The sequence below is a fragment of a genome, unplaced genomic scaffold (assembly GCF_019419815.1).
Source record: "Pyrus x bretschneideri cultivar Hongxiangsu unplaced genomic scaffold, Pyrus_bretschneideri_v1 Contig76, whole genome shotgun sequence".
Classification (NCBI taxonomy): domain Eukaryota; kingdom Viridiplantae; phylum Streptophyta; class Magnoliopsida; order Rosales; family Rosaceae; genus Pyrus; species Pyrus x bretschneideri.
Window position 1 is genome coordinate 1,741,429 of NW_025999816.1, and position 27,465 is coordinate 1,768,893.

At 35.2% G+C, this 27,465-nt stretch overlaps 2 protein-coding genes and 1 long non-coding RNA gene across 5 annotated transcripts; 2 read left to right on the plus strand and 1 right to left on the minus strand.

Moving 5' to 3' along the window:
- Positions 1-4,724: 4,724 nt before the first annotated feature.
- On the plus strand, positions 4,725-6,489 carry LOC125472870 (trihelix transcription factor GT-3b-like). Its single transcript, XM_048574857.1, has 2 exons — positions 4,725-5,114; positions 5,323-6,489. Exons 1-2 carry the CDS (start codon positions 4,806-4,808, stop codon positions 5,887-5,889), a joined length of 876 nt encoding a protein of 291 aa, XP_048430814.1. The 5' UTR covers positions 4,725-4,805; the 3' UTR covers positions 5,890-6,489.
- Positions 6,490-8,479: 1,990 nt separating this feature from the next.
- LOC125472900 lies at positions 8,480-12,084 on the minus strand. The gene is made up of 2 exons (XR_007254876.1): positions 11,791-12,084; positions 8,480-8,859 (listed from the first exon to the last, which is right to left on the minus strand). It is a non-coding gene; the product is annotated as an uncharacterized LOC125472900 (long non-coding RNA).
- A 5,107-nt stretch (positions 12,085-17,191) lies between these two features.
- LOC125472890 (LRR receptor-like serine/threonine-protein kinase FEI 2) lies at positions 17,192-27,129 on the plus strand. 3 transcript variants are annotated; one of them, XM_048574915.1, is made up of 14 exons: positions 17,192-17,422; positions 18,274-18,488; positions 19,089-19,224; positions 20,012-20,083; positions 20,190-20,261; positions 21,980-22,051; positions 23,107-23,178; positions 23,283-23,354; positions 23,709-23,803; positions 24,008-24,175; positions 24,277-24,609; positions 25,112-25,357; positions 26,035-26,168; positions 26,472-27,129. In XM_048574915.1, exons 2-14 carry the CDS (start codon positions 18,392-18,394, stop codon positions 26,682-26,684), a joined length of 1,782 nt encoding a protein of 593 aa, XP_048430872.1. In that variant the 5' UTR covers positions 17,192-17,422; positions 18,274-18,391; the 3' UTR covers positions 26,685-27,129. The 3 variants fall into 3 exon arrangements, with proteins under 3 accessions (XP_048430872.1, XP_048430874.1, XP_048430873.1); XM_048574917.1 differs by lacking the exon at positions 17,192-17,422 and adding an exon at positions 18,095-18,152; XM_048574916.1 differs by lacking the exon at positions 17,192-17,422 and having other exon boundaries at positions 18,159-18,488.
- Positions 27,130-27,465: the final 336 nt, after the last annotated feature.

A 27,465-nucleotide genomic window follows, 5' to 3' on the forward strand; every position in this document is an offset into this window, starting at 1 on the left:
TGAATTTTTTAAAATTTTTTTAAAATTTTTATTCAATTAATTAATCTCTGCCGTTAGATATAAAAAAATTTGAATTCCAACGCTCCAAATTGTGCCACGTGTCACAACGGTAACTTTTCAAAATTTTAAAACTATTTTTTCATTTATTTTTTAATTTATAAAGCATTTTAATATCCACCGTTGATCTCAGATCGAACGGTGGATATTAAATCTGACTTTTTTTTTTTTTTTACCGTTGAGATCTAACGGTCCACATTAAGTGACCGTTAGGATCTAACGCACCGTGGGAAGCCACGTGGCTTCCCAACGGTAACTGACAATCGCTTTTTTAAATTTTTTTTGTGTCGGCGACATGCCCCCACGCGCGGGTGGGGCGCACGCGCCTGACACAAAAAAATAAAATAATGCGCTGACGCCACCCTGGCGTCAGCCTTGCGTCAGACCCACCTCGGGCTCAAGGCCTGGCAATCCCTCACGGGCCTGGCCCTCGGGCCTCCCCCTGCCTTCGGCCTCCTGCACGCTGGAGCTTCTCCACCGGCCCTCGGGCCATCGTTTTGGAGCCCGACCCCCGAGCAAAACCCCACGCTGGGGATGCTCTCATACAAGTATATATAGTCATAGTTTTTCTTTACACACTAAGTAAACATTCCTAACTGTTTTTAACCACCTAACAACTTATTGCTTAATCCTTTGACACTTGTCACTATCTAGAACCTTCATATCCTTACAACGAAGACAAGTTTTCGATAAAAAACCTTCACATAAATCAAAGGAAAAAGGCCAACATTGTATCTGCCTCACGTTACAGCTGTCACAGTTCTAAAACATCAGACGTTTGCTATGAAAACGTTGTTGTTTCTGTTAGAATTTGTAAAAGCTTAATAGTATTGTAGCGATTAAGAAGAAGAAAACTAGAACTCAGAGAGAAAGGAAAATGGTGATGCAAAGATTTTGATCAAAATCTCACAAAGAGCCAATATGCTCATCTCTGTGTTGTATCCATTCATCCATCAAAACAGTACAAAAGAGTCGTTAGGCACTGAGAAAATCTAGAAGAGCCTATGAGCTCATCCAAGCATTGATTACAAAATCCTATGAGATCTTCCCACTTGCTCACATCTAAGCCTAACGCAAAATGAGCTAATCTCAACCATTGATTCCAAACAACTTATTATCACATGGACTAACAACTTACAGAAATAAAGAAAATGGCAGTTTAGACCTTAATCAACCAACACTCCCTTTTAAGGTCTTAACTGACATCACTCCTAATTTGCCCCTCAAGTTACAGTATTTGTCTTTAGCCAAAGTTGGTGAAGATATCAGCTAGCTGCTTCTCACTCTTGCAGAATTGTTGAACAATAATTCCCTCTTGAATTGCATCTTTGATAAAGTGAAACTTCCTTTTAATGTGCTTAGACCTCTGGTGGAAAACAGGGTTCTTTGACATGGCAATAGCAGAGGTATTGTCACACATCAAAGTAGTATGTTCAATTTGTTCTTCACCAAAGTCATGCAGTACAAATCTCAGCCATATGGCTTGAGTTGTAGCTTCAAAGGCACTGATATATTCAGCTTATGCAATTGAGAAAGAAACGTTGATTAGTGAATATGTTTTGGATTGTTTAATTATTTTGTATAAACTTAGCTTCCATAAAGCATTCTAAGTTAAACAGGATAATGAGTGAATAATAAGCATGTGCAATGCAAACACATAGCTACTGAATTCAAGTCAATTATATCTTTTTAGTCGGCAATTATATATCATCAATAAGTTTAGCCTCTCACCTAACACAAATGTAAAACATTAAAATAAATGAGCTTTAATGAAAGGGGCTTCTCAAAACTTTTAATTAACAAAAAACTATCTACTAATTTTATTTAATAAAAATGACTTAAACTTTAATAAAAATGGTTCAAATTTTAATAAAAATGACAAAAGTTTTACATAATAACAAAAAAATAAAAAAAAAAGCCAACAAGTCCATCACACACATACACATACTCTCCCTCGCTCAATCAATCGTTCAACCTCTTTCTCTCTCTCCCTCTTTCACATATTCCCATCAATTTTCCTCTCTCCTTTCACCTTACCCATCCACATCAACTTTTTCTCGCATTTTTTTTTTACTTCTCCCCACCCTTCCCTCTCATTTCACTTCACTCCATAAACAATCTATTTTTTATTTTATTTTTATTTGTTTATTTGTTTATTTGACTATTCTTCCAATTTTTTTAGAACAAACGAAGTAATAATATTACAAGATCAAAAATAAAAGAAAATTTTCATTATTCAGTTTTATGAAGACTAATACTGTCACTATTTCTTAAACAAAATATTAACTACTTTTAAAACTAAACACTATTTCTTAAATTGAACATTGACTACTTCTTAAACTGAACACTATTTCTTAAACTGAACATTAACTACTTTTTAAACCGAACAATATTTCTTAAACTAAACATTGACTATATCTTAAACGGAATATTAATGCTATCACTACTTCTTAAACTGAACACTGACTATTTGGTAAACTGAACGCTGACTATTTCTTAAACTGAACACTAGTACTATTACTTTTTCGTAAACTAAATACTGACTATTTCTTAAACTTAACACTAGTACTATCACTATTTCGTACACTAAATAGACTATTTATTAAACCAAGTAATCGTACTATCACTATTTCGTAAACTAAGCACTGACTATTTCTTAAACCAAACACTAGTATTATCACTATTTCATAAACTAGTACTGTCACTATTTCGTAAACTAAACACTATTTCTGAAAATTGAACACTGGCATTATCATTGTTTTTTAAACTGAACACTAAAAGGTTCAAATTTTGAAGCTCTCTTCTCATTATCATATAAATCACTGGCAATCATGTTTATATTCTTACAGAGTTAGAATAATGATTTTCACATTCCTATTTGTTCTTTAACATTTCTTCAAACAATTTATTTGACTTTCCTTAAATTTATTCAATACAAAATTAACAACAAAAACATAAATGAAAGATCAAAAAAGCAACAGAAAAGCTAATGTGCTTTCATTGAGGATCATAATCTAATATTTTTTATTTTTAGGTTTTAGCCGATTAGGGTTAAAATTAATAAAGAATTCCATAATTTGAACATGGGGTGATGATGAGAGGCTATCCCACGTGTAGGGCTAAGTGGTAATCATGTATTAATGTCAGCAATATTTTTTTTTTCTCTCTCTAAAAAATTTTGGGGTTTGTTGATGTCAGTTTTAATGGATTTAATTGGCATTCTCCTCTCTACCCTCACAATCTCTCTCTCTCTCTCTCTCTCTCTCTCTCTCGTGTGCTGCATTTCCACGGTTGGTTTTCTGTTGAATTGGTAGATGCTTGCTTTCGCACTGCTTTCGTGGTCATGCGCTTTGGGTTGAATAAGTTTTTGTGTTTTTTTTTTCTTTTTTATCTTTTGTCCTTATCATTAAATAAAGTTATTAGGTGACATTTGGTTAAAACTCAAAGTTTTGAAACTCTTTTTTATTAGTTTTCCTTAAAATAAAACCCTATACACCGCTTTACGCGCGACTGAAAACGATCTTTCGCACGAGCAAGAGAGCATGCATTGAAAACAATCTTTTATACGAGTGATTTTTTATTGTGTTTGGAACATGATTAAGCACATGAATAATAATACAATTAATTAAAAGTTAAAAAAAATCAAACAAATTATGTTATTATACTTCATTTACATGATCGTTTTTTCCACGCACTAAAATTTTTCGCTAAATATCCAAAATGGTCCTTGAGATTTGCATAATCAATAGAAATGGTCCCTAAGATTCAAAATCAATAGAAATGGTCCCTGAGATTGTCCATCATCCATGATTTTGATCCTTCTGTTAAAAACTCTTTGGGCAATTTTCAAAGCTTCGTAACTTAATCGATTCTTAACCAAATTCGACCAATAATATATCAAAATGAAGATAGGAAAGTGTAGAACAAGATTATATCATTTTGAAGCCCAATGGTTGCCGAAGATGGCCGGAAAATAGTCTGAAAGGTGACTGGTTCGCGGAAAACTGGAAAACTCGCTGGAAACTGGGTAAATTTTAAATGTTCATAACTTCTTCAATACTCAACGAAATCGAGTGATTCAAAAATGAAAATCATACTTCTCGATGAGACGAAGATAATGGTACCTTTCTCGAAGGCTAAATCGCATTGGTTTGGCCGGAAAAAAGCCTTGAAAGTAGCTAACTCGAAAACCAAGGTGAGTTAGCCATCAACAAAGGTACCATTATCTTTGTCTCATCGAGCAGTATGATTTTCATTTTTGAATCACTTGATTTCGTTGAGTACTGAAGAAGTTATAAACGTTTAAAGTTTACTTAGTTTCCGTCGAGTTTTCCAGTTTTCCCACGAACTAGTCATCTTTTAGGCTATTTTCTGGCCATCTCCGACCACCGGACTTCCAAATAGGTATAATTTTGTTCTACACTTTACTATCTTCATTTTGATATATTATAAGTCGAATTTGGTTAAGAATCGATTGAGTTACAAAGTTTTGAAAATTGTCTAAATAATTTTTAACAGAATGACCAAAATCATCGATGGTAAACAATCTTAATAATCAGTTCTATTGATTTTGAATCACAATGATCATTTTTATTAATTATGCAAATATCAGAACCATTTTTTATATTTAACCAAAAAAAATTTCTCTCTCCAGCAAGAACGCGTGCAAAAAGTATTAATCCACGACGAAACCCTATAATTGCGGTTTCGGGAGCAGGGAAGAGAACACCGCGGTAGGGCGGGGGAAGATGTATGGTGGAGGCGGAGATGAGGAAGCGAGCGTGGGACTTAGAGGCGGCGGCGGAGGAGGTGGAGGAGGAGGAGGGGGGATGATGAAGATGATGATTAGCAGTCCGACCGGGGCAGGGCAGTGGGCCCCGGACGAGACAAGGGAGCTGATCGCGATCCGTGGGGAGCTGGAGATTAGGGACTCCGTTGTATCGAAGCGCAGCAAGCCGCAGTGGGAGGCAGTGAGCTCTAAGATGACTGAGAGAGGCTTCAATCGAACCCCCGAGCAGTGCAAGTGCAAGTGGAAGAACCTCCTCATTCGCTACAAGGTATGAATTTTCAAAACTCACAACGCACCCAAACACCCCCAATTGGATTTTTCTAGGGTTTTGGTTGAAATCACTTAGAGGTCGTTTGATCACCATTTCGTTTTCAATTTTCAGTTTTCGTTAACAGAAAATAAAAACTAAAAACGAAATGGTTATGAAGTGGCTTTTAGCAAACACTATTTAGTAATAATGACTTATATATCTTCAGGGGAAGGAGACGTCTGATCCAGAGAGTGGGCGGGAATGTCCATTCTTTGAGGAGTTGCACGCAGTGTTTACTGAAAGAGCCAAGAATATGCAGAGATTGCTTCTTGAATCCGAGGCGGGTTCTGCCCGACCAAAGAAACTGGTTAAGAGGAAATCGAGGTCAGGGCAGTGGTCGGATGAGTTGTCAGAAGACGCAGAGGAGGAGGATAGCAATGGGAAAGGTAAGAAAAGGAAGGGGGAAGGAGTAGTATTGGCAAGAGCAACCAATGCTGCAAGTGGAAGTAGTACTAGCAGTGTGCAGGAATTACTTAAGGAGTTTTTTCAGCATCAGCAGAGGATGGAGATGGAGTGGAGGCAAATGATGGAGACGCGGGCGCTGGAGCGGCGGCTGTTTGAGGAGGAATGGCGGCAAAAGATGGAGAAGACGGAGAGGGAGAGGTTAATGGTTGAGCAGGCTTGGAGAGAGAGGGAAGAAGAGAGAAGGATTAGAGAAGAGAGCAGAGCTGAGAGGAGGGATGCCCTGTTGACCACTCTCTTGAACAGGCTGATCAATCAAAATAACTTCTGATTCACACTCTGAGGTGAATGGTTTTCTTTTTCTTTTTGGACGAAAGGTGAATGGTTTTCAGGTTCATAAACTTTTGCCAGCTTGAGTAGCTAAATATAGATCATTGAGGTTTGCGAAGATGTGCTAGACTGAAGTTATTGTGATTTGCAAAGTTGGGGCTTCTTGGTTTATAAAATGTTACCTTGGTATACAAGTTTCGTTCGGTAGACATTTATCAGATACTGTGACTTCGATGGAGGACCAAACCACACTTTTCCATCGATATTAAGAGGTAAAATTGCTTGCCCTTTTATTTGCTGCTCCTGGCAGAGTGCAAGGGTTTGTGGTTCATGCTTCTTGTTCAATACACGAGAAATCTGTCGTTATCTCTGTTTTTGTTTTTCGATTTCTTCTTTTCCTGGTTTTTTTTTTTTTTTTTTTTTTTTTTGAATTGGCGAAAGTGTTATTTACGGAAGGTATGGAAATCTTGAGATGGATGGATGAAAAATCTTTTGTAACACTAGCATAGATCGAAGTATATGACCGAACGAGATTGCAAATGTATTACGAATCTTATAACAATAATTTTATTATTTACCTAATGAAGCTGAAGTTTACTTCTCCACTGTTTCATACATATCATACGCTACTTGTGGTGTAGAGGTGAATAATTATGTTATAAACAGGCTTAAGAATGGGGATGCACCTGTATGGTTTCTCTCTCGGTCTCCCTCAATCTGTCTGCCCCGACGCTTGAAGGATGGGGCTGCACGGGACGAAGGGTACAAACTTACATTGCTAACAGTCTCTCGAATATTTAAAGTTTTGAGGTTAGTTATCGTCTAACATGATGGATCGATCGATGGATGCAGATCGTGTACCTATATAGAACAACATTAGACTTATTCCGTTATTCCTGCCAAATTTTTGTACATCATTCACATTTAAAGCTTGCCCACAAATTTAAAACCTGTTAAGTGGATTATTAGACAACACTGCATTTAAACCTCCTAATGGTGCATATTATAAAAAATAATTAAAACAAATAAAAAAAGAAGAAACAAATAAACAAACAGAAAAAATATCATTTCACTTCCCGTGTAACCTTATAGAGAAAATTGTAACAATAGTTCTTCAACTTTAACTTAATTGAAGCAATTGTCTCTCAACTAAAAATTTATGATCAATGGTCTCTGAACTCCTTAAATGTAAAGCTATGGTCTTTTTTGTTAACTTTGTCAAAACTTCTGTTAAAATGAGTTGTGTTGGAAGAATCATTGCTATAATTGGGGTAAAGGTGAGGGAATTTTTCTCCAATTGGATTAAAGTTGAATTACTATTTCTTTAATTGGGTTAAAGTTTTCAAGGGACCATTTCTACTATGTTTTCATTTAGTTTCCCATATTGGGCCCTTGATTCTGACTTCACGTGCATGACAAGTGACTTATTTTGACAGAAGTTTTAACAGGGTTGACAAAAATGACCAAAGTAGCACATTTTAATCAGTTAAATGACCAATGGTAATGGATTTTTAGTTGATAGATCTAATTTAGTTAAAGTTGAAAGCCACTGCTACAATTTTCTCAACCTTATATATTGAAATTTATTTCTTCTTAAAAACAAAAAAAAAAACCAAAAAAAACCGAAAAAAAAAAACAAAAACAAAAACAAAAGTAAAAAAAAAAAAAATCTATTATCAATCCTCCTCCCAGATTACCATACAACGTTCGCAAGCCAGGACAGGGGCTATTTCTATAGTCGCATAAAGTTTCGTTTGAAAATATTTTAAAAATAGTTTAAGGCACATAATTAGTGCTTCTTGCAATAAGTATTTCAAGTGTTTTTTTGAAACAAAAAAACATTTTCCTCAAAAGCGCTTTCAATCATTTTAAAAACGCTTCCAAACGAGCAATAAATCTCATGATTGCCTCAATGGTTACATTAGATATATTGCTATTTCTACAAGGATTGCTATTTGCTAATGCCGGAGGAGTGAGGGACTTGGGCTAAATCACACAATAGTTAATAATGGAGGAATTTAGTATTGAACTTTTCATCGAAATTGAAATTTAAGACCTCCTATTTACAATTGAAGGATAGAACTACTTAGGTCTCATTTAGTGGACGAACCCACCACTAAATTGCCCTCCCTATCACCCGACTCTCGCAATCCACAACAATGGTGACCTGGTAATTTTATGCACAACATGTTAACCCAACACAAAATAACACAGAAAAAAAAAAAGGTTCAGGTTAAGGCTTAAACGGGTCAGGTATTAAGCTCTTATTAACATGTTGATTCAAATTTACATGCGGATAATCTGTTTCAACCTGTTTTATCCCGTTAACTAATGGCGTGTTTACCAAATGGGAATAGAGAGGGAAGAAGGGGAATCACTCTGCTTTCAAGGTATTCAAGCATTTACTTAGCATTTAGAGAATTAAAAAAACAGCGAGGTCCCCCTAAAATCCGTAACCGGACTCCTAAATTCCGGAATTGAATTACCTATATGAGGCGGTATTTACATTCCGGAGAAACGGCTACATCGTTCAGATAGAGAGTTTAAAGGCAGAGTGAAGTCCACACAAAAGATCTCTAACACAGGAAACATGTAAGTATTCGTTCGATATAGAGATACAACGAAAATTTTCGGGTTTCTGTTCAGTTCATTCTTTATTACACATAGAAACTTAGAGCAGAAACAAAACTTAAATTCACAGCCAATGTAACTCCAGATCTGACTGAACATTATCAATCATTCATCCTAGTCATACAACGGTTTACAAACCAGGGTCAGAAGCTGGAGGGATTTCATACAAGTCTATACAGTCCAAACCCTGAAACAACACAGCAAGGACATTTTACTTCTGCTCTTTAATGCTTTCTTTCACATGAGAAACTGATCATTCTGATTCGATCGGAGGAGGATTTTCTCTGGGATGTTTGGAACCATAGTGATCACTAAGTTGCTTCGGGTTTGCAAGTTGTACCTGAAAACACACATTTCGTTACAGAGTAAACCACCAAAGCATGCATAAACAAAGAATCAACATATATTTGTAGTTAAACATGCATTTTTTTCTCGATAAGTACACATTCCAAATATAGATCATAAAAAACCCTTTCGGTAAGCAATATACTAAAGTATGTGACCCAATGACATCCGGATTTTAAAATCTCAAGCCATCCAACTGAAGACATTAGTTAAACCTTCCAAGTTTTCAATTTCTGGGAAGCTTGCATTCCAGTACTGCTACCAAACTCTATATAAAAATGAAAAGTCGCTGTCTTTATTCTTCCTTGCCACAGAGAATAATCATTGATTCATTGGAAATAGAAAGTTAATCAATCTGATCTTCCTCCTGGGTGAAGAGATCACAATCCATCTCTAAATCTGATAATAAATGCATGTTATCGTGTACCTTATTGTCAAGGTAAACTAAAATATACTCAAGAGACATGTAGGAAGCTCGCTATGAAACATTTATTTGGAAATAGAAAGGACAGCTTGAATGGAGATCATTCGGCAAGTCAATCACAGGATGGAACTCGAGTTCGCAACACCAGTATGATACATTGCTCATCACCAACTTCCACAAAAAATTCATCATATCAAATATCATGATGAATTGACATCCCCCCTGCGACAGGTGGCACAGATCCAGACAATGTATGCTTATCAAGGGACACCCACTACTTCTACCTCCTTCGTTCAGTTGGGTACACAACCACTATCTTAAGTGCATCGCGTATCTCTTCCAATGATTTATGGGTCACGGACTCTGGGAAAACATATGGTATGACCAGTAGGAAATATGTTTTCCACTACTCGAGCATGTTTGAGTGGACAAAAGTAACATATAGCTTATGGATCCTTTTCCTATGCGGTCATCAATTATATCCTGTCAGTTAAACTCCTTTTTAAAATTTTTATTTTCGATAAGAAACACAATTTTGTTAATAGTCAAACTGATACAGCCACTGTGGACAAGCAGTCCCCCATAACTATACCATAGAAACTGATGCACTACAAGAACTACAGATAAATCACACAAGTTGTGGAAATAGTTTTCCGACTTAAATTTGACCCTTTATGTATCGATAAAATATAGCTTCCACTCATGCTGGTATTTTAAGACTGAACAAAGCAAGAACATTTTTCTGGTTTAGGAGTGATTGCTAACAAAGTGAACCACTTATTAATAACGGAAACAAAGTATACCAACCACAAAAGCACACAAGCAAAACCAAAAGGCGGCAAAGTGGTATACTGAAAGGGCTATAGTAACTCATAGGTGCAAGTTGATCCAAAAGAATATAAACTCCAAATGGATAGATTCATCATCCATGTAAAAAGTTACAACAGACAATCCACAAATTGACACAAGGTAAAAGTTACAATAACAACAAATAACCCACAAAAGTTGTGGAAACGGTCTTACTATTTATGTTTGACCCCATTATGATATCAATGAAATATACCTTCCACTCGTGCTGGTATTTGGAGATTAAAAAGCACAAGAATTTTTGTTTATTAGTGATTGGTAATCAAGTGAACCACTTATTAGTCACTGAAACAAGGTATACCATACACAGTAGAAACAGAAACAAGACCACAGGCTGGACAAGTGATGTACCACAAGAAATATAGTAGTTCGTAGATATAAGTTGATCCGAAGAAATGTAATCTCCAAAGGACGGATTCATCATCCCATACAAACAATAAATACAAGAATATTTATACGAACAGTCTTGTTTCGTAATCATTCTACTCTGACAACTAGCCAAAAGCCCTCAAACGGTCAAACCATAATTTATCTGCTACCCTAGGCTCTCTAATTATTCCTTTCAAAATCTAGCATCTTAGTAGAAAGCACCTTATGTCTAAAACTTTTACGGATTTTCCCCTTGGTATAATCTGGATTTTTCAGTTTTTTTAGTTTTCAGGTTGGACTGGTTGGTCTCTGCGCTTTGTGGGGATTTCTAGGTTGCAGCTATATCTGCTGTTTTTTACCTTTGTTTGTCTCACTTCGTAGTTGTTTTGGCGGACCTCTTGTCAATCCTGTCCCCTCCAGTAATGCTTATCATTTTCTTTGATAAATTATATTTCCTATAAAACATGGAAAAATAAAAACTGGCATAAAAAAGCGTCTTAAAAATCGGGAAGTCACTGGAAAACTTTGAAGGGTCAGTAAAACTAGAATGACCACACGGTTAAGAAGATAAATTTGTATTTCCTTCGTCCCTCTTACACACGACAAACAAGTTTACTTGAAAGGAAAATCTTTCTTGACAACTAGACATACTTTCGTGAGTAGAAAATCTATCTCAGATCCTTCATAGTTCAGTGTACACACGGACTCTCTTTGGAAATCCAACTACTACATCTCACACTTAACTATCACAAATCAGGTCGCAGCAATAATCAATGATCAAACAATAATGTCAAATCATATTCTATACCAAAATCAAACACGTTGCTTATGTAATTTACGCGAAACCCGTTGTTCATTGGAAAAACGGTATGCAGACCATTAGAATGTCTTATATATTGACCTTTACTCATAGTCCATACACAATTCGAGTAATCGCAAATAAATGTACCTACTTATCGCTAGCGGAAGAGCCTCCTATGACAATTTACCCGAGGTTTAAGAGTCGGATCCGATGAACTCTAATCCAAAAGTTTCTCCATTTACTCTACCAACTAGTCCCAATTGAATCATCAAATCAAAGTACAATCTTCAATTCAAAGCTTTCATTTTATCGGCCCATAGCAATCAATTAGATGTGAGTTTGTTCAGTGAATCATAAAATTTAAGAAGAATAATAATGATTGGATTGAATAATTGTATAAATTCATGGATCATCGTAAAAGATTGGATCAAGGTGGAGAGTGAAGGGTGAAGAGGAAGAAGAACCTTGCAAATTGGACAGGTGATTTTGAGAGCAACGGCTCTGGCCTCAAACTGAGACCCTTTTGCCTTCTGATTCTTCTCCGCATTTCGTCTCTGCGCTTCGATCTTCTGCTTTCCCCGAGTCATCTTTCACCGCTCCTCTCCCTCTCTCGGACTCTGGGAGACCGAATATGGCTGAAATTCTTATTTAATAGGTAGTGTTTTGGGCCCACCCAGTCTCATCCGCCAACCCAACTTAGAAGCATATCAAATAGAATTCCAACAAAGGAAGACCCGTCCTCGTATGAACTACTTTTAAAATTGTTGAAACAGTTTTTGGTAAAAGCGTAAGTGATATTCATTATTTACAAATATTTCTGTAAGAATAAATTGATACCTTTTGTTTTTAGGAATTTTAACAAAAAATTTATGGTACTGTTCACTTAACGAAAAATTACATTTTTACACTAAAAAGTTAATCATGGTATATTTTATCATTTATTTTATACTTATCGTTAAAACTTAAAACTCAAAGTTTTCAAGCCATTTTCATTAGTTTTTCTTTTGTTTTTTGTAGTTGGATAATATACCTTGAGTATGTGTGTCGATTTAGTCCCAATAGTTGTACAAAATATCAAACTTGATGAATATAAAGGTTGGAGTAAAATCCGATTCCGAGATCGTAGGAAGATAGCGGTTGATGGGAAAGGTAATAGATACGTGTTCTTTGGCGCATTTGCTTTCCAACTTATTAATGATGTTAAAGCTATTAGCATGGAATGTGAGAGTGAGTCCCTTGCCAATGACTTAAAAAGAATTCATGCCTTTGATGTTTTGGTTCTTTCTGGATCTAGAATTAGTGTAAACAAAGCTTTGGACGTTGTCAAAGACTATGGACTTTTTTTATAGCTTCATAGTTGATGTAGTATGTTTTTTTCTGGGAGTTTTTTTTATTCTCTGGAACCAGCTGCGATTGATTTATGCATTGTTGATTGCACCAATCAATTCTCATAAGATTGTGGTCTCATAATCATTGTATATAACTCGATGACTAAGTTAGGGTTACATTATCAAACTATCCTAATTATTTATTACCGTTAGATCATCGTTTTTTTTTAGCCACATTAAAGTAACAAATTATTTATTACCGTTAGATCATCGTTTTTTGTAGCCACATTAAAGTAACAAATTTGAACTTGGGACCGGACAAATAGACCAGGTGCCCAAAACTAGTATCCATCGGGTTATAGGGTGGAAAATGTGTGAATATGTGTAGGTCAAGCTCATTGAATTGGGGTTTTGATTGGAAATAGTCGCCGACATATTTTGGAAGTCCTTTCTATTCCTAGTGGGATTCAGGAGTCCTCCAAAATTTCCACTTTTCATTGGCACATCAAAGGGAGAGATGATAAAAAATGGCTCTAGTGTGCGGTTTACACTTGAATCGGAACCAACCCAAACTGCACCTTGTTTCATATTTAGTGTGTCGAAAATATGATCTGGTACAACTATTTGTATTATCACACTTGGTGTGCTAGACTCTATTTCTGACACACTGAAAAATCTCTCCCAGCTTAGACCTATATAGTATAAAATAAGACGTGTTATTCCTTTTGCCACTCAGTGCTACAATATGGTGGTATTCCTCTTTACTTGGAAGTAAGAGGTCTTAGGTTCGAATCTCGTGGATGGCGAATTCGATACTAAATTTGTTTAATGTTATGCATTATATCATCTTCAACCCTTGGCTTAAAACCCAACATTTTTAGCCCAGAAAATTTAGGTTTTAACCCAAAAATAATTTTTCTCCTCCAATCCTTATGGATTAAATTTTTAGCCTGAGAGTATTAAAGAATGAATTTAGGATATTTTTTTTCTTCTTAAAGTAATTTAAAAAAAAAATTTATGTAGACTATTCTAATTTAATTTTATGAAAATTTTAATGAAAAATATTCGGATTCCGATAAATATATTGAAAAATCTCTAAACCGACACTATGAAACTTGTGGAACATTATGAATATGAAACACATAAAATAATTTTTTTTTAATTACTTTAGCCTTTGGATTTAAATTTGGACCGTTAGATCTTTTTTTTTTACTGTTGGATTTGATCATATTAGATCTTAGTCATTGGATTCAATGAATTTATAAATATAAAACTGAAAAAAAATACACATAAATGGTGGGCCAGCTCCACTAATTCAGGGGGAATCTTGGTCTAATTTTGCCCCAAAAATGAGTTTTGGGTTAAAACTCATGTTTGCCCTAAGACCATCTCCAATGGTGACCTAAAACCTAAAAATATTTAGCCTAGAAAATTTAGGTTTTAGCCTAGAAACAGCTTTTCTACTCCAATCCTTGTGGCTTAAAATTTTAGCCCCAGATTATCAAAGAATAAATTAAGGCTATTTTTTTTAAATTAACTTTTTAAAAAAAAAAAATTTATGTAGACTATCCTAAATTAATTTTATGAACATTTTAACCGAAAAATATTTAAATTCCGATAAATTTTGAAAAATCACTAAATCAATACATGAAAATCAAGATAAACCACATAAACTTAATACCAACGACATTTAATAAACCACATAAATTTAAAAAATAAAAAAGACAAAAATAAAAATAAAAACAATGAATAAACTACATAAACTTAATACAATCGAAAACTCATAGACTACATAAACTTAATAATGATATTCACCATCTTGACTTGGTGATGGACTTGGGTGATAGTCTTGAGATGAATCATCATCTTGAAATATACTCCTTATGGCATTCCTTCGTAAAATTTCATTTTGCTTACCACGTAAGTATCTCTTCCTCTTTGGAGTGTATTTGTCGAGGTCCTCCATTATCAAATTAGTTTCGAACCTTTCTTGCTCCCTATCCCCTTCTTCCTTCATGGCCAAAAGCATTTGGGCCGATTCTTCTTGCCGACGGGACTGGATTTCGTTCATTATTGCCATTACGCTAGCAAATTGTGCACGTGTCGAATCTTGGGACTTCCCTTTTCTCTTTGCTTCCTTTTGCTTATCTCTACCCGGGGGCCTTGCAAAAGAAGAAGTTGGGGTCATTTGTTCGACACCTTCATTGTCGGCAAAATTCACACCTTCATTGACATCATTTGGGGGTGGGGCTTCATTATGAAATAATCTTCCACATTGTTGGTTCGCATCAGTTCCCCACCTCGGACAATCCTTGAGGATGTTCCAAGCATGATGCAAATTAAAAGCTTGATTTTTTGGTGTAGTTCTTGTCTTGTAAATTGACATTGCTTTGTCATCCTATGCAACAAATATATAAAAACAATTAGTTGCAAAATACTATTATGTACATGACAACTAAAATATCAACAAATAAACTCACAATTTCTGAGGCGCCCCCTTCTACTAGCCATGTCAACCATGGCTCTCTCTAAGCTTCCTTTCCACAAAGTGCACGCTTTGTTGATAATCTTCCACCGATCATAAACACCACCAACTTCCCTTCGACCGGCGTTGGAGTTTTCATGGAACTTATCAACGATTTTACCCCATAAAACCTTTCTACTTTGATTGGTGCCGACGGCACCATCTTCGCTAATCGAAATCCATGCCAAACATAAAGCAATATCTTTGTCAAAGGTCCAATTACGACCTCTAACATGCTCTTTTGCCATCTTGAAAATTCTGGAAATGAGAATAAATGGTATAAAGAAAATTGGAAGAATTGTAGGAGAAAAGTGAGTTTTGTGTGGATGTTTGAACAAATACATAGGTATTTATAGAGTTTTTGGTTGAATTTTAAGTTAAATAATTTTTTAATTATTCTAGCCGTTGGATTTAAATTTGGACCGTTAGATCTTTTTTTTTACCGTTATATTTAATTATATTTGATCTAAGCCGATATAAAACTAAAAAAAAAAAAAATTTGAACCTGCACCGTTGGATTAACCAACGGCCCATTTAACATCACCATTGGATTCTAAAAAGTAACCGTTAGGCTGCTTTTACCTTTGAAACTTGAGGGAACAGCCCCACGTGGGGTTGTTGTTTGGCAGATTGTCATCGCGCGTGCGTGCGTCCGGAAGTGGAAACTGGGCTTCACAGCCCCAGTTTCAATCTCAGTTGGTGGGGCCCATTTTGGTTTGTGGCTTAAATCTGGGTTGGTATTTGACTCTCAAATGAGTTTTAGGTTTTAGGTTAATTTTAGGTCATGGGTTGGAGTAGATTTTGGGTGGGGGGGGGAGGAAAGGGAAATTTTAGGTTTTAGATCATTGTTGGAGATGGTCTAAGGGTTAAAGTAAGTTCAGAATCTAAACTTTGAGTTTTGGGTTGGAGTAAGTCTTATACTTGTAGCCATGTGGCCTAACTAGCATTTTAAAACCCTAAACTTTCATTTCACGTTCTAAACTTGCACTGTAAAATCCTAAAATAAACAACACCAAAACTTAAAAACATAAACAATATATTAACATTCAAAAACATGATCAATTTCTTATAACACCTAATTTCAATTTAATTTATTAATAAACCGAACGTAAACAATATATAAGATTAAACAATTATGTGTGAAATGAGAAAATTATCTTTTTTTTCTTTTATCTAGCTTAAATCCCCCCATCCTTGAATATAAAGAATATCGTTTTTTAATAGGAAAATATAAATAGAATCGTTATACTTAATACAAGATAAAATTAAATGCGCTATTTACATTACGGTAAAATGAGGAACAATTTATATGACACGAGTTTATTACTATATTCGCTACAATGGCATTTTATGCTAATAACACAATGAGATGTGAAAAACAATAGCACATGTTCTTGTATTACTAGCACGTGACTTCACATGCCGGTGTATTTGTATCATGTAAATCCCTCCCGTCAAATTATTTATATATATTTTTTATTTTATTTTTGGTCAGTTATCTACTTTTTAGTAGGGGGTTTTCTAGAGAGGTTCCTCGGGGTTCCTCGCCTTATATTTAATTTTAAATAAAAAAATTTACAATAATTTTTTACACGATAAATGAATGTGATTAGAAAATTCTTAAAAGAGGATCTTGGGAGTTTCCAATGTTATGTGTCGGTGGCAACTGGCACGTACGGAAGGTGAGCGTAGACTCGTGCGAAACCACTTTCCTTCTATTGGCTTCACTGATGCTTTTTTCATAGAGAAGAATTCTCTACCCTCTTATTCTCATTCTCTTTTATCATCTCTTCTCATATATTACTTTTTATCTTATTATCTATATAAAAAATTAATATAAAATGTTGATATGGTTTAACCAAGACCGTTCAAATAGGAAGACATGAAATGATAAAGAGATTAGGTGGGTAGAGAATTCTCTTTCTTTTTTTATTCCAATTATTTATTTATTTTTTAATTCTCAAAAGCATCTAAAATTCCACTCACTCACCTCCTCACACTCTCTCTCTCTCTCTCTCTCTCTCTCTCTCTCTCTCTTCTCACTGTCACAGACTCGCCTTTCTCTCTCTCTCTCCTGTCTTGGGCATCACACAAATCTCAGACACTTGGGAGAGTCGGACAGAGTGGGTGCGGTGTCGTTTTGGCTTCTTGTGCCACATCTCTCCGTTCCAGCTCAATCTGCATTGCATTCGTCTCAGATCGATCGAAAACCAGAGCTGCTGCTTCATCTTTTAGCATTCATCGGTAAATCTCACTTCAATTTCACCTTAAGATTTTATCTTTTTTATTGCCATGTTAGCGAACTGCGTAGACTTGTAATTACTGGTGAATTGGAGGCTAATTGACTTGGTTTCAGCTGTTAGGACCAGCAGTGGACTCGGAATTTCATAAATTTCTAATTTCAGAAATCGAAAAATGGTTGATGGACCTTAAGATTTTGTGTTTGTGGATGTTCCTTCGTTGCTTTCGGATAATTTCGATGTATTATTCGATTTACTAATTGCATTTGTTGATTGACATTGTTTGATTAGCCCTTATTGCTATGAAGCTTGTTATACTAAATTACATATTGGGATAAATGTACATTTTCACCTATCGTGCTAAAATTTGTTCGATTTTGACGGTTTACTACATAGTTGTGCCGGTCAATATGCAAAGACTTCTGTTTTACCTTTAGTCAAATATGGGTTTTGTTTTGTTGGGTCGAAAACGAATTATCTTACACTGAATATAAATTTTAGGGTTGTGAAAGCCCTGAGTTAGTGAATGGAAGGTAGAATTGGGAGTACAAGGGTAGCTATGAAATGGTTAGTTTCAGAGCATGGGCCCTCATATCGAAAATATCTCTTTTGGTATTGGTTGTCTCTTTCCTTGATCTTTTTAAATGTAGTTGTATATTGTTTGCACTATCTGGTCCACTAATTCGTGAATGCAGTTTTACCTTATCACTTGCTGTGTGTGTCGTAATTTAATTGTACATGATGCCTCTATACTTCTTTCTCATTTTGCACCCCATTAATGGGAATTATATTGGTTAGAATGGAAGTTTAGTCGTGTTCAAACTGCTATCAAAATTAATTCATGTTCATTTTCAGGTTTCCCTTTTCTTTCATTTCCGGCTGCTGGATGTCAACGTCAACTAGAAGGAAGCATTGTAAACCTTGGCTTGCCAGATGAATTATTGTTTCTGTATTATGCTTGACCAGTGCCACTATGGGAATCTTTTTGGTGAAATGGAGAGGGCTATGGCTTCTTTACATTCTACTGCTTTATGTAACAATGACCGAAATCAGAGCTATTAGTCCTGATGGTAATTTGACATATTTTAGTTTTTCATTTGTCTTTTTGTTTGTTTTTTTGGTTTTGAGTTATCTTGAGGCATGTCAAATACTATAATTGATGAAAAAATATTGACTTATGAGTTATTAATTAAAGGAAAACCTTGGGGATACTGCATATCATTTTTGTTTTTTCTAATTTGCTGCTGTACTGATAATAGTCTATGTGAAGTTTGGTAGAAGACTAATTTGGTAAACACATAAATCTCTTCTGGAGATATCCATTTTCCTGGAGAGATGGATAAGATATTCTGACACGGTGGCATCTTATACCACCAGGAACGGTAAAAAATATTCAGTGATGCCAAGAATGTGTCGATGGTAGTGTTTACTTTTACTTAATTTGAAAAATTGGTTGTGCTATTGTATTTAAATTAAAAAAAGCTTGGATAGTTTGTAATCATATAATATACTGGCTAAGTATATTGTTTTATGTAGGACAAGTTATTTCTTATTACATTACGGCTTCTTTTTTTTTTTTTAAATAAAATATACTTATTACACAATAGCTATTGGTCAATCAAAGGAGATGACATGCCCTAATCTGATATAGACATTGATATATTTTGTAGGTGAGGCACTTCTAAGCTTCAGGACAGCAGTTGTTAGTTCAGATGGTATCCTTCTTCGATGGAGACCAGAAGATCCTGATCCATGTAATTGGAAAGGAGTGAAATGTGATAACAAAACAAAGAGAGTAATCTACTTGTGAGTGTTAATGCCAACAGTTCTGTTTAATTTCATCCGTTTCTATGCTTATCGAACAGAAACTTATTTCATGGGATTTATGTTTATGGTTTTGGTTTTTATTTTTCTCATATGGCAATGGTTGATATCTTGTATCTTATTTTTACAAGTTCTATTTTCATACTAAATGAACAAAAGATTATATAGTGAGATGAGCACATCTCTTGACGTTGGTTTTCCACAAGACAGACATAGTCTTGGTTATTGGGAATGTTTGATATTTTTGGGCTTGCCCTTGAAATTATCATCTTTTGTTGGAAATTAATGCTCTGTTCCTGGGGAATAACAAGAAATCTTTGAGTTTATGATTTTGGCTCTTACATGGAGTCATGGACTCTATGGTTGAAATGGAATAAGTAATGTTATTTTTTTTTCTCTATTATAATACAAATTGAGGAGGTGGAGAACTAAAAGTACCCCCCACAACAGATGTAAAATAAATGAAAAGTAGTACACGTAACTGTCTAATTGGGGAACGGATGTCCTACCTGTACAGTGGCAGTGAGGCATACACATTACTTAGCCCATTCGCGAATAGAAGATTGAGACCTAATTTATTGTTCTGATTTCATTTTGTTAGGGTTAATCATACTTAAACCTTCTGTCCTATTTAATAAAGATAGTGTCCGGTTGTTAATAAACTTTCATCCTTTCGATTTTAAAATTTAAAAAAGGTTACAGTGCATGAGTGTCATGTAAATTTTGTGCCTTACAGTTAGAAGTTTGTGTCTCATGGCTTATCCTGCAGGAGTCTTGCTGGTCACAAATTGAGTGGATTTATACCTCCAGACCTTGGGAAGCTAGATCAGCTTACGATTTTGTATGTGATGATAAGAGATATAATAGCAATTATGGTAATTGATGTATCTTTGGTATATCAAATTTTCTTCTCTCACTGATCATGTCTATGATGTATTATATTGTAGAGCTCTTCATAGCAACAACTTTTATGGGACTATTCCTTCAGACCTGGGGAATTGCACACAGTTGGAGAGAATGTAAGTCCACCTGCACGAATTGTTATCTTGCAATAAATGTTCTCATGTTCACTACTGAATGATGTTTGCATCTGTTTCTAAACTAGTTATGGTCGGAGATCATTATATAAAGTGATTTGGCAAAAATGTTGGTTTTACAGATACATTGTTCATCACTTTTTTTTTTGGGGTGTTTTTTCCCATCACTACTAAGAAGGTTATTCTTTTAGTTCTTTGGATATCATATGATGATGTGACTTGAAATTTCTGTTTGTTAATAATACCAGCAGTCCCCTTCAAGCTGGTGTATAAATTACTGATGCTCAATTGCCAATAGTTGAATGAAAAACTTTAGAGATGGCCTTTTGTGAGATTCTAGTATCTCCTGCCACGACAAACAGTGCATGAATAATTATTGCATCTAGTCTCTCCGTAATAAAATTCTGAACAAAATCAATAAATTTAGTCTTATCGTGATCAGTAGAATTGAGAGCTGTACTGATTGAAGGCTTGTTATCGGTATAAAATCTCACATGAACACCTTGTTTTAAATTCAATACTTTGATCAATATGTGTAATCAAATATTAATTCACAGGTCCCATAACCCATAGCCTGAAGTTTCTGCTTTTGCACATGATATCGCAACAATTGATTGTTTCACATTTTCTGGGTGGCAAGGTTCACAATGTAGGTGTAGTAGCTTAGAATAAAACTTCCATCACTAACAGAAACAACCTCCTCGGTGCCCGTGCATACTTCCACCTCTAAGCGTCCATTCTTAGAGAATATATATCCCTATCCAGGAGCATAGTTAAAATATCACATGTAAAACTACCTCTAGATGGGGAGAATGGGGTGCATGCATAAACTGCCGACTACACTCGCAACATAAGCAATATCAGATGATGTGTGCTAAAGGTAGATAAGTTTTACATCAAGCTTTTGATACCTTTCATCAACATATCTACCTTTTGTACACATATTCTGATATCGCTTATGTTGCAGAATGGACAGTTAAAGAAGAAGCATTTTTTTTATTATTTGGGAATATGCATTTTCCTGATCAGCGGAACTTCTATACAAAGACATTATTTAATTTCTCGCAACCCCTTGATCTCTCTCAGATTCATTAGCTAAGTGAGTTTTCATCATCTCTTAAGCATCATTCCCAACGATAATAGGACCCCAAAATACAATAGGTGCTGCAATTTTACCTTGAAAATGGAAATTTACAGTGTGATTAGTTTACCAATTTTCACACACTTGGCAGTTATTTGAAACACGTCAAACCAAGCACTAGAAAATTGTTTCAATTAAGGTTAATGGCTTTTTGGTAGTTGTTGGAAATGCTTTCAGGTGGATATCTTGTGCATGTAGTTCTTTCTATAATCTTTTATAATTTTCAATAAATTTTTGTTTCTGATATGTAATAGAAGATGCTTCTCACTTTCACATTTTAGTTTTTTTTTCCCCTTCATAGAATCTATCATATAACTTGTGCTTGAGTACAGCTTGACCAAGTTGTAGCATTCACAATTTGTTGACATTTGCAATAAAAGTCCGAAATAATTATATATATGTTATCTGTATTTCTTTTGAATTGGGCAATCCAGTTGCGGATTCAGCTATAAGTTGTAGCTTTTCATAATTTGTTTCCATTTGCTTACACTGCATTTCTTTTTTACTTATATAATCCTGTTTGTTTCGTGCTAAAGTTGCGTTTTTTTGGTTGCTGCAGATACTTGCAGGGTAATTACTTGAGTGGATTAATTCCAAGTGAATTGGGAAAGCTTTCAGACCTCCAATTCTTGTGAGTTGTTTCGAACATGCTGATAAACACTTTATTTTTTGTTTAACAAAAAATGTCTTTCAATTTCTTTTTTACTTCATTTACCTATTTTCTATGTTTGTTAAGTAATTTGTTTTCAGTCCAGATATGCATTCATTGTTGAACGTTTACGTAATTGTCTCATCATCACCAGATGTAAGAATGCCTCAGTAAATAAGTACTATACAATTAACATATATACGCATAAAAAAAATATCTATGCATAAAATTTTGAGTTTCATATTATACCATTGTAGTTAGGGAAGTCGGATTTAAAGATATTGTTTGTTTAATTTTTCTGATGCTTCTTCATTCCTAGTTTCTGCATTATGTAATATTGCTTTCAGTGCCATTATTTTATTTATTTCATTTGTCGAGGATACCCGTTATGATTTATCATGACAATAATGAATAACACCTACAGTCTCAATTTTCAATCTTTTACAGTTTTACACATTCTTGAACAGTAACTGCCATCTCTGACTTGCTTATAACATTTACAAATAAACTCTTCGCTTATATAGGTTGTATGGTATTCTGCCATTTACAAATGAAAAATTAAACCAATCAACCTCTATCCCCTTTCCAGCAAGTTGAAGTTCCACTTTCAAATCTATTGCACCCATTGTGCAATGCATCCTGTGATTAGTAACTTGGAGCTGAAAAAATATGGACAATATAGATAACGATTAGTATTTCTTTCCTATCTTTATAGATTAGATATTTGGCTGAGCTTCTGAATTGTTTGCTTATGTTGTGTTTATTTTTATTTTAGATGCTGTGGAACAGTCAAAATAGTTTTAAAACAATGAAGAAATAGCTTAATAGAATCAATATTATGGCATGAAGTGACTTTAATTTCTTACAAACTTTAATATCAGATGGTTCAAATTGTTACAATGTTAAAAAATTTGGAAAGCATGGATATTTCTTGTTAGGAGATGAAGTCCAATTTATCGTATCACATGGTTCATAATTCCAGTACATTTGGTGTTTCAATGTGGAAATCTTTACTATTCTATGTTTTATATTTACAGAGATATTTCAAGTAACTCTCTCAGTGGAAATATTCCTGTGTCACTAGGAAAGTTGGATAAGCTTGTTGCGCTGTGAGTTACCTCATTCTTTTCTGTAATGTTAAAACTTGACAATTGGTGTTTTATTTAACATAAAGTCGTGTTTTATTAATTAATGGAATCTTGAATTTCTGTAGCAATGTGTCAAACAATTTTCTGGTTGGACCAATACCATCTGATGGAGTGCTTACCAACTTACCCGAAAGCTCGTAAGTACTAATTATCTGGTAAAGTTTGTGTTTTCAGTAAATAGTGAAGCTATGTGATAGCTTACAATCCTAGCGATACAGGAATACAAGAAAAGCATTTCAAACTATTTATTATCCTATGTGTGCTTTATGTTTTGTCTTCCAGTATGATGAAAACAATTTGTAATGAAAACGTGAAATTTGTGAGGGACTATTCTCATGTCACTGCCTCTCCAAACACTCGTCTGTGAGACATAGCTTAAAATCTCTATCGTGCCCCGGTTAAAGACCTGTTATACCTATATTGAACTATGACAATGCAGTCCCCAAAGATTTTCATGCTCTTTAGAGGGTCATTGACAGATTTCCTTGCAGCTTTGATGGAAATCGTGGTTTGTGTGGGAAACAAATCAATCTGGTATGCAAAGATGTCCCTGGGGAATCACCAAATTCCCAATCTCCAAGCTCAGGTAAACCTTGGATGTGAAATAGATGGGTGCAATGTTTATGATTATCCAGAGATTCTTTAGAACGTGAAAGTCTTTAAATTATTTTGGTTTCACTATGACTTTTCAAGTTGGTGAAATCCTTGAAGAATTTTAAATTTTCCCTCTGGAGAATCCCAAGTGTTGACAACATTATGGTATTCATGCTTGGTATTCAAACTTTTGTAGAGCTAAATCAAGGTGGAAAGAAGAAATACTCTGGTAGGCTACTTATTAGTGCATCAGCAACTGTGGGTGCACTTCTTTTGGTGGCTCTCATGTGTTTCTGGGGTTGCTTTCTTTATAAAAAGTTTGGTAAACATGACAGTAAAGGTCTTGCAATGGATGTTAGGGAAGGTACTGGTTCTTAGCTATTTTCTGAGTTATGTTTGATTTAATTCAAACAAGTCTGAAGTTCCTAGTTTTTGAAATCTTGACTAACAGTCTTTTTGCTCCAGGCGCATCAATTGTAATGTTTCATGGGGATTTGCCGTACTCTTCTAAAGACATAATTAAGAAATTAGAGACTTTGAATGAGGAACATATTATTGGTGTTGGTGGCTTTGGAACAGTGTACAAGCTTGCAATGGATGACGACAAAGTATTTGCATTAAAAAGAATTGTAAAGATGAATGAGGGGTTTGATCGTTTTTTCGAGAGGGAGCTAGAAATTCTTGGAAGTATAAAACACCGGTACCTGGTGAATTTGAGGGGCTATTGCAATTCTCCAACATCAAAGTTGTTAATCTATGATTTCCTATCTGGTGGAAGCCTTGATGAAGCTCTTCATGGTTAGATGCTCTTCTCTTGTGTTTATTTTCATTGCCTTAACATGTTACATGTGCATCTGGTTTATATGAATAATAAAGTTATGTATAAATGAAGTAAATTAATGTAGGACCGGGAAGAGAAGGTTAAAGAGACTAAATGAAAGAGAGAGAAACTGTAGAAATGAAACTTACTGTCTGCAAGAATTCAACACTTAAAACCGTCCAACAAAAGGACAGTGGTGCCTTTGAGGTTATACAAATCCAAATAAAAATACTTGACAAAGTTAACCATAAATGTGTTAAACAACCTAAACTCACCATGCGAGGTTGTTGCACATAAGTGTTTAGATGCACATCATGATCTCCATCAAAGAGGTACACAAGGCATTGATCAGGCTCAGTATTTGGTATGCATATGTATTTTTCTTGATAGAAGTTTTTAAAATATTTGACGACACATATACATATTTGGTACATAGAAATAAACCCTTGGAACAATAATATTCCATAATCCCTTGAACAGAAAGATCTGAGCAGCTTGATTGGGATGCACGATTGAATATTATTATGGGAGCAGCAAAAGGCCTGGCCTACTTGCATCATGATTGCTCACCTAGGATCATACATCGAGACATAAAGTCAAGCAACATTTTACTTGATGGAAATCTTGAGGCACGAGTATCTGACTTTGGACTAGCCAAACTGTTGGAGGACGAAGAATCTCACATTACGACAATTGTTGCAGGAACATTTGGTTATCTGGCTCCAGGTAAGAAAAAATTACTATAGTTTCCTGTTTTGTTACTTTGAGCTCACAGCTCTCTGAATGTGGATATTGTTCTATAAATATGGAAAATGATTTCTGCACACCCCTGTGGTACTGTTCACTGATTCTCCCTTGATTTGTTCAATCCGAAGGCCAGGAATAAAAGGGGTGTGTATTGGGAGAAAAAAGGTGTGGAAATCGCTTCCCTAAATTACATTGACCAGATCCATGGTAGTTGGAGATAAATGATTGGTCTACAGCAGATTTTTGCAAAATACCATAACAATTTATATGCACAAATATTAGGGGGGGTCTAGACTTGTAAATTTTGGGGGTAGTAAGTGAAACAGCAATGTACTAAACTAAACAAACAAATGGAGCAGCATAGCAGCCTAAAAGAGCCTGACCACTGGTAGAATAACAAACAACACAATTGAACTCCCAAGTAAAAATTTAATATGATTGAATGCGTTTGCATGCATTTACAACTGCTTTGGTTATAGGTGTCTGATAATGTATGGGCTTCCAAATCAGCTTCGTGTAATAGATGACATATGTTTTTGTTACATAAAGTGAGGAAAACTTGGTGTCGTTCTGCTGGCAGTTATTTCTGAAATGGTGCCATATAATTTAAGTTTATAACTTTATATACATTTTGAGTTATATGACATCATTGGCAGAGTATATGCAAAGTGGTAGAGCAACTGAAAAGACTGATGTTTATAGTTTCGGGGTCCTGGTGCTTGAAGTATTAAGTGGAAAACGACCCACAGATGCGTCATTCATTGAGAAGGGCTTCAACATTGTTGGCTGGGTATGGTTTTTGTCAAAAATAATTATGCTTTTTGATATGAAGCTAAATCATTAAGTGTAAATCATGTTCTATAAAGTTGACTGCAGTATGGCCATGTTTGTTTTAGCATACATAAAATTTAGTTGGAAATCGATTACGCCTCTTGTTGAGTATAATAGGTGGCAGAAAAAGAAAAATCTCTGGTATTGATTGATTGTTCCAGTCAAGTAAATATTCTGTGAAATTTCTTGATGATATCATTTTTGGAATGGGTATCGTTTATTCAAGTTAATTTTTCTAATTTATCTGTAATTCCCTTTGCAGTTAAATTTTCTGGTCACAGAAAATAGGCAAAGAGAAATTGTTGATCCACAGTGTGAGGGGGTGCAAGCTGAAAGCCTTGATGCCCTGCTCTCTGTCGCCATTCAATGCGTTTCTTCAACTTCAGAAGATCGACCCTCTATGCACAGGGTCGTCCAGCTGCTTGAATCCGAAGTCATGACACCGTGCCCTAGTGATTTCTACGATTCCAGCTGACTAAAAAGGCTTTGTGCAGATGGCAAGTCAGAATTTGCGTTTACATCACTGTTGTATCAGATATGCAGTGCAAGCGGCGGAAGGGACGAAGTCTCTGTGAAGGTATATCAGCCATTTCATTCATTCTTTCTTTCTGCAGATAAATGGCATTTAGAAGATGGCATGCACGTCTGTAGTCAACATTGCCTCTGTTCAAACATCATTTTGCGCAGTTGCGTTCAAACTTTTGTAATTCCTCCTGGCTTCTGTTCCCCAAAGTTAAGTGTATATGATATTATACAATAGGTCCCTCTGCAAATGATTCTTGTTTATGCCATTTTTGTAAAATATGATTACGTGGCAATAAGTCGGATGTAGTAGCGCCCGTGCCCACTGTTTTCGCTGTTGTTTGTAATATTATGTTTCCCACTTCATCATTTTAATTCTTAATCTTCCTTAATCTTGATTTTAATGTTTTGGCAGAAAGGATTCAATTTCTTGTACTTTGTCTTCCTAGTACGATTTGCAATGCCTATTCTGTTTGCGCTCGATTGCCAATCGACGGGTCAATTTATTGTTGCTGTAAACAAATAAAGTCTAGAGATGGGGTTCCGACGAACATGGAATGATGTCACTGCCTATACCGTAAAAGAGATTCTTTCTTGCAACCAATTATTGTCTAACTAGCGTTGCTGGCTAGTCAATTGTTGTCACGTAATCATAAAATTGACCGGACGTAGTTGCCTCGCGCAATCTATTTTGTCGAGCTTATTTTGAGTTCTAATTCTTTGAATTCACGTTT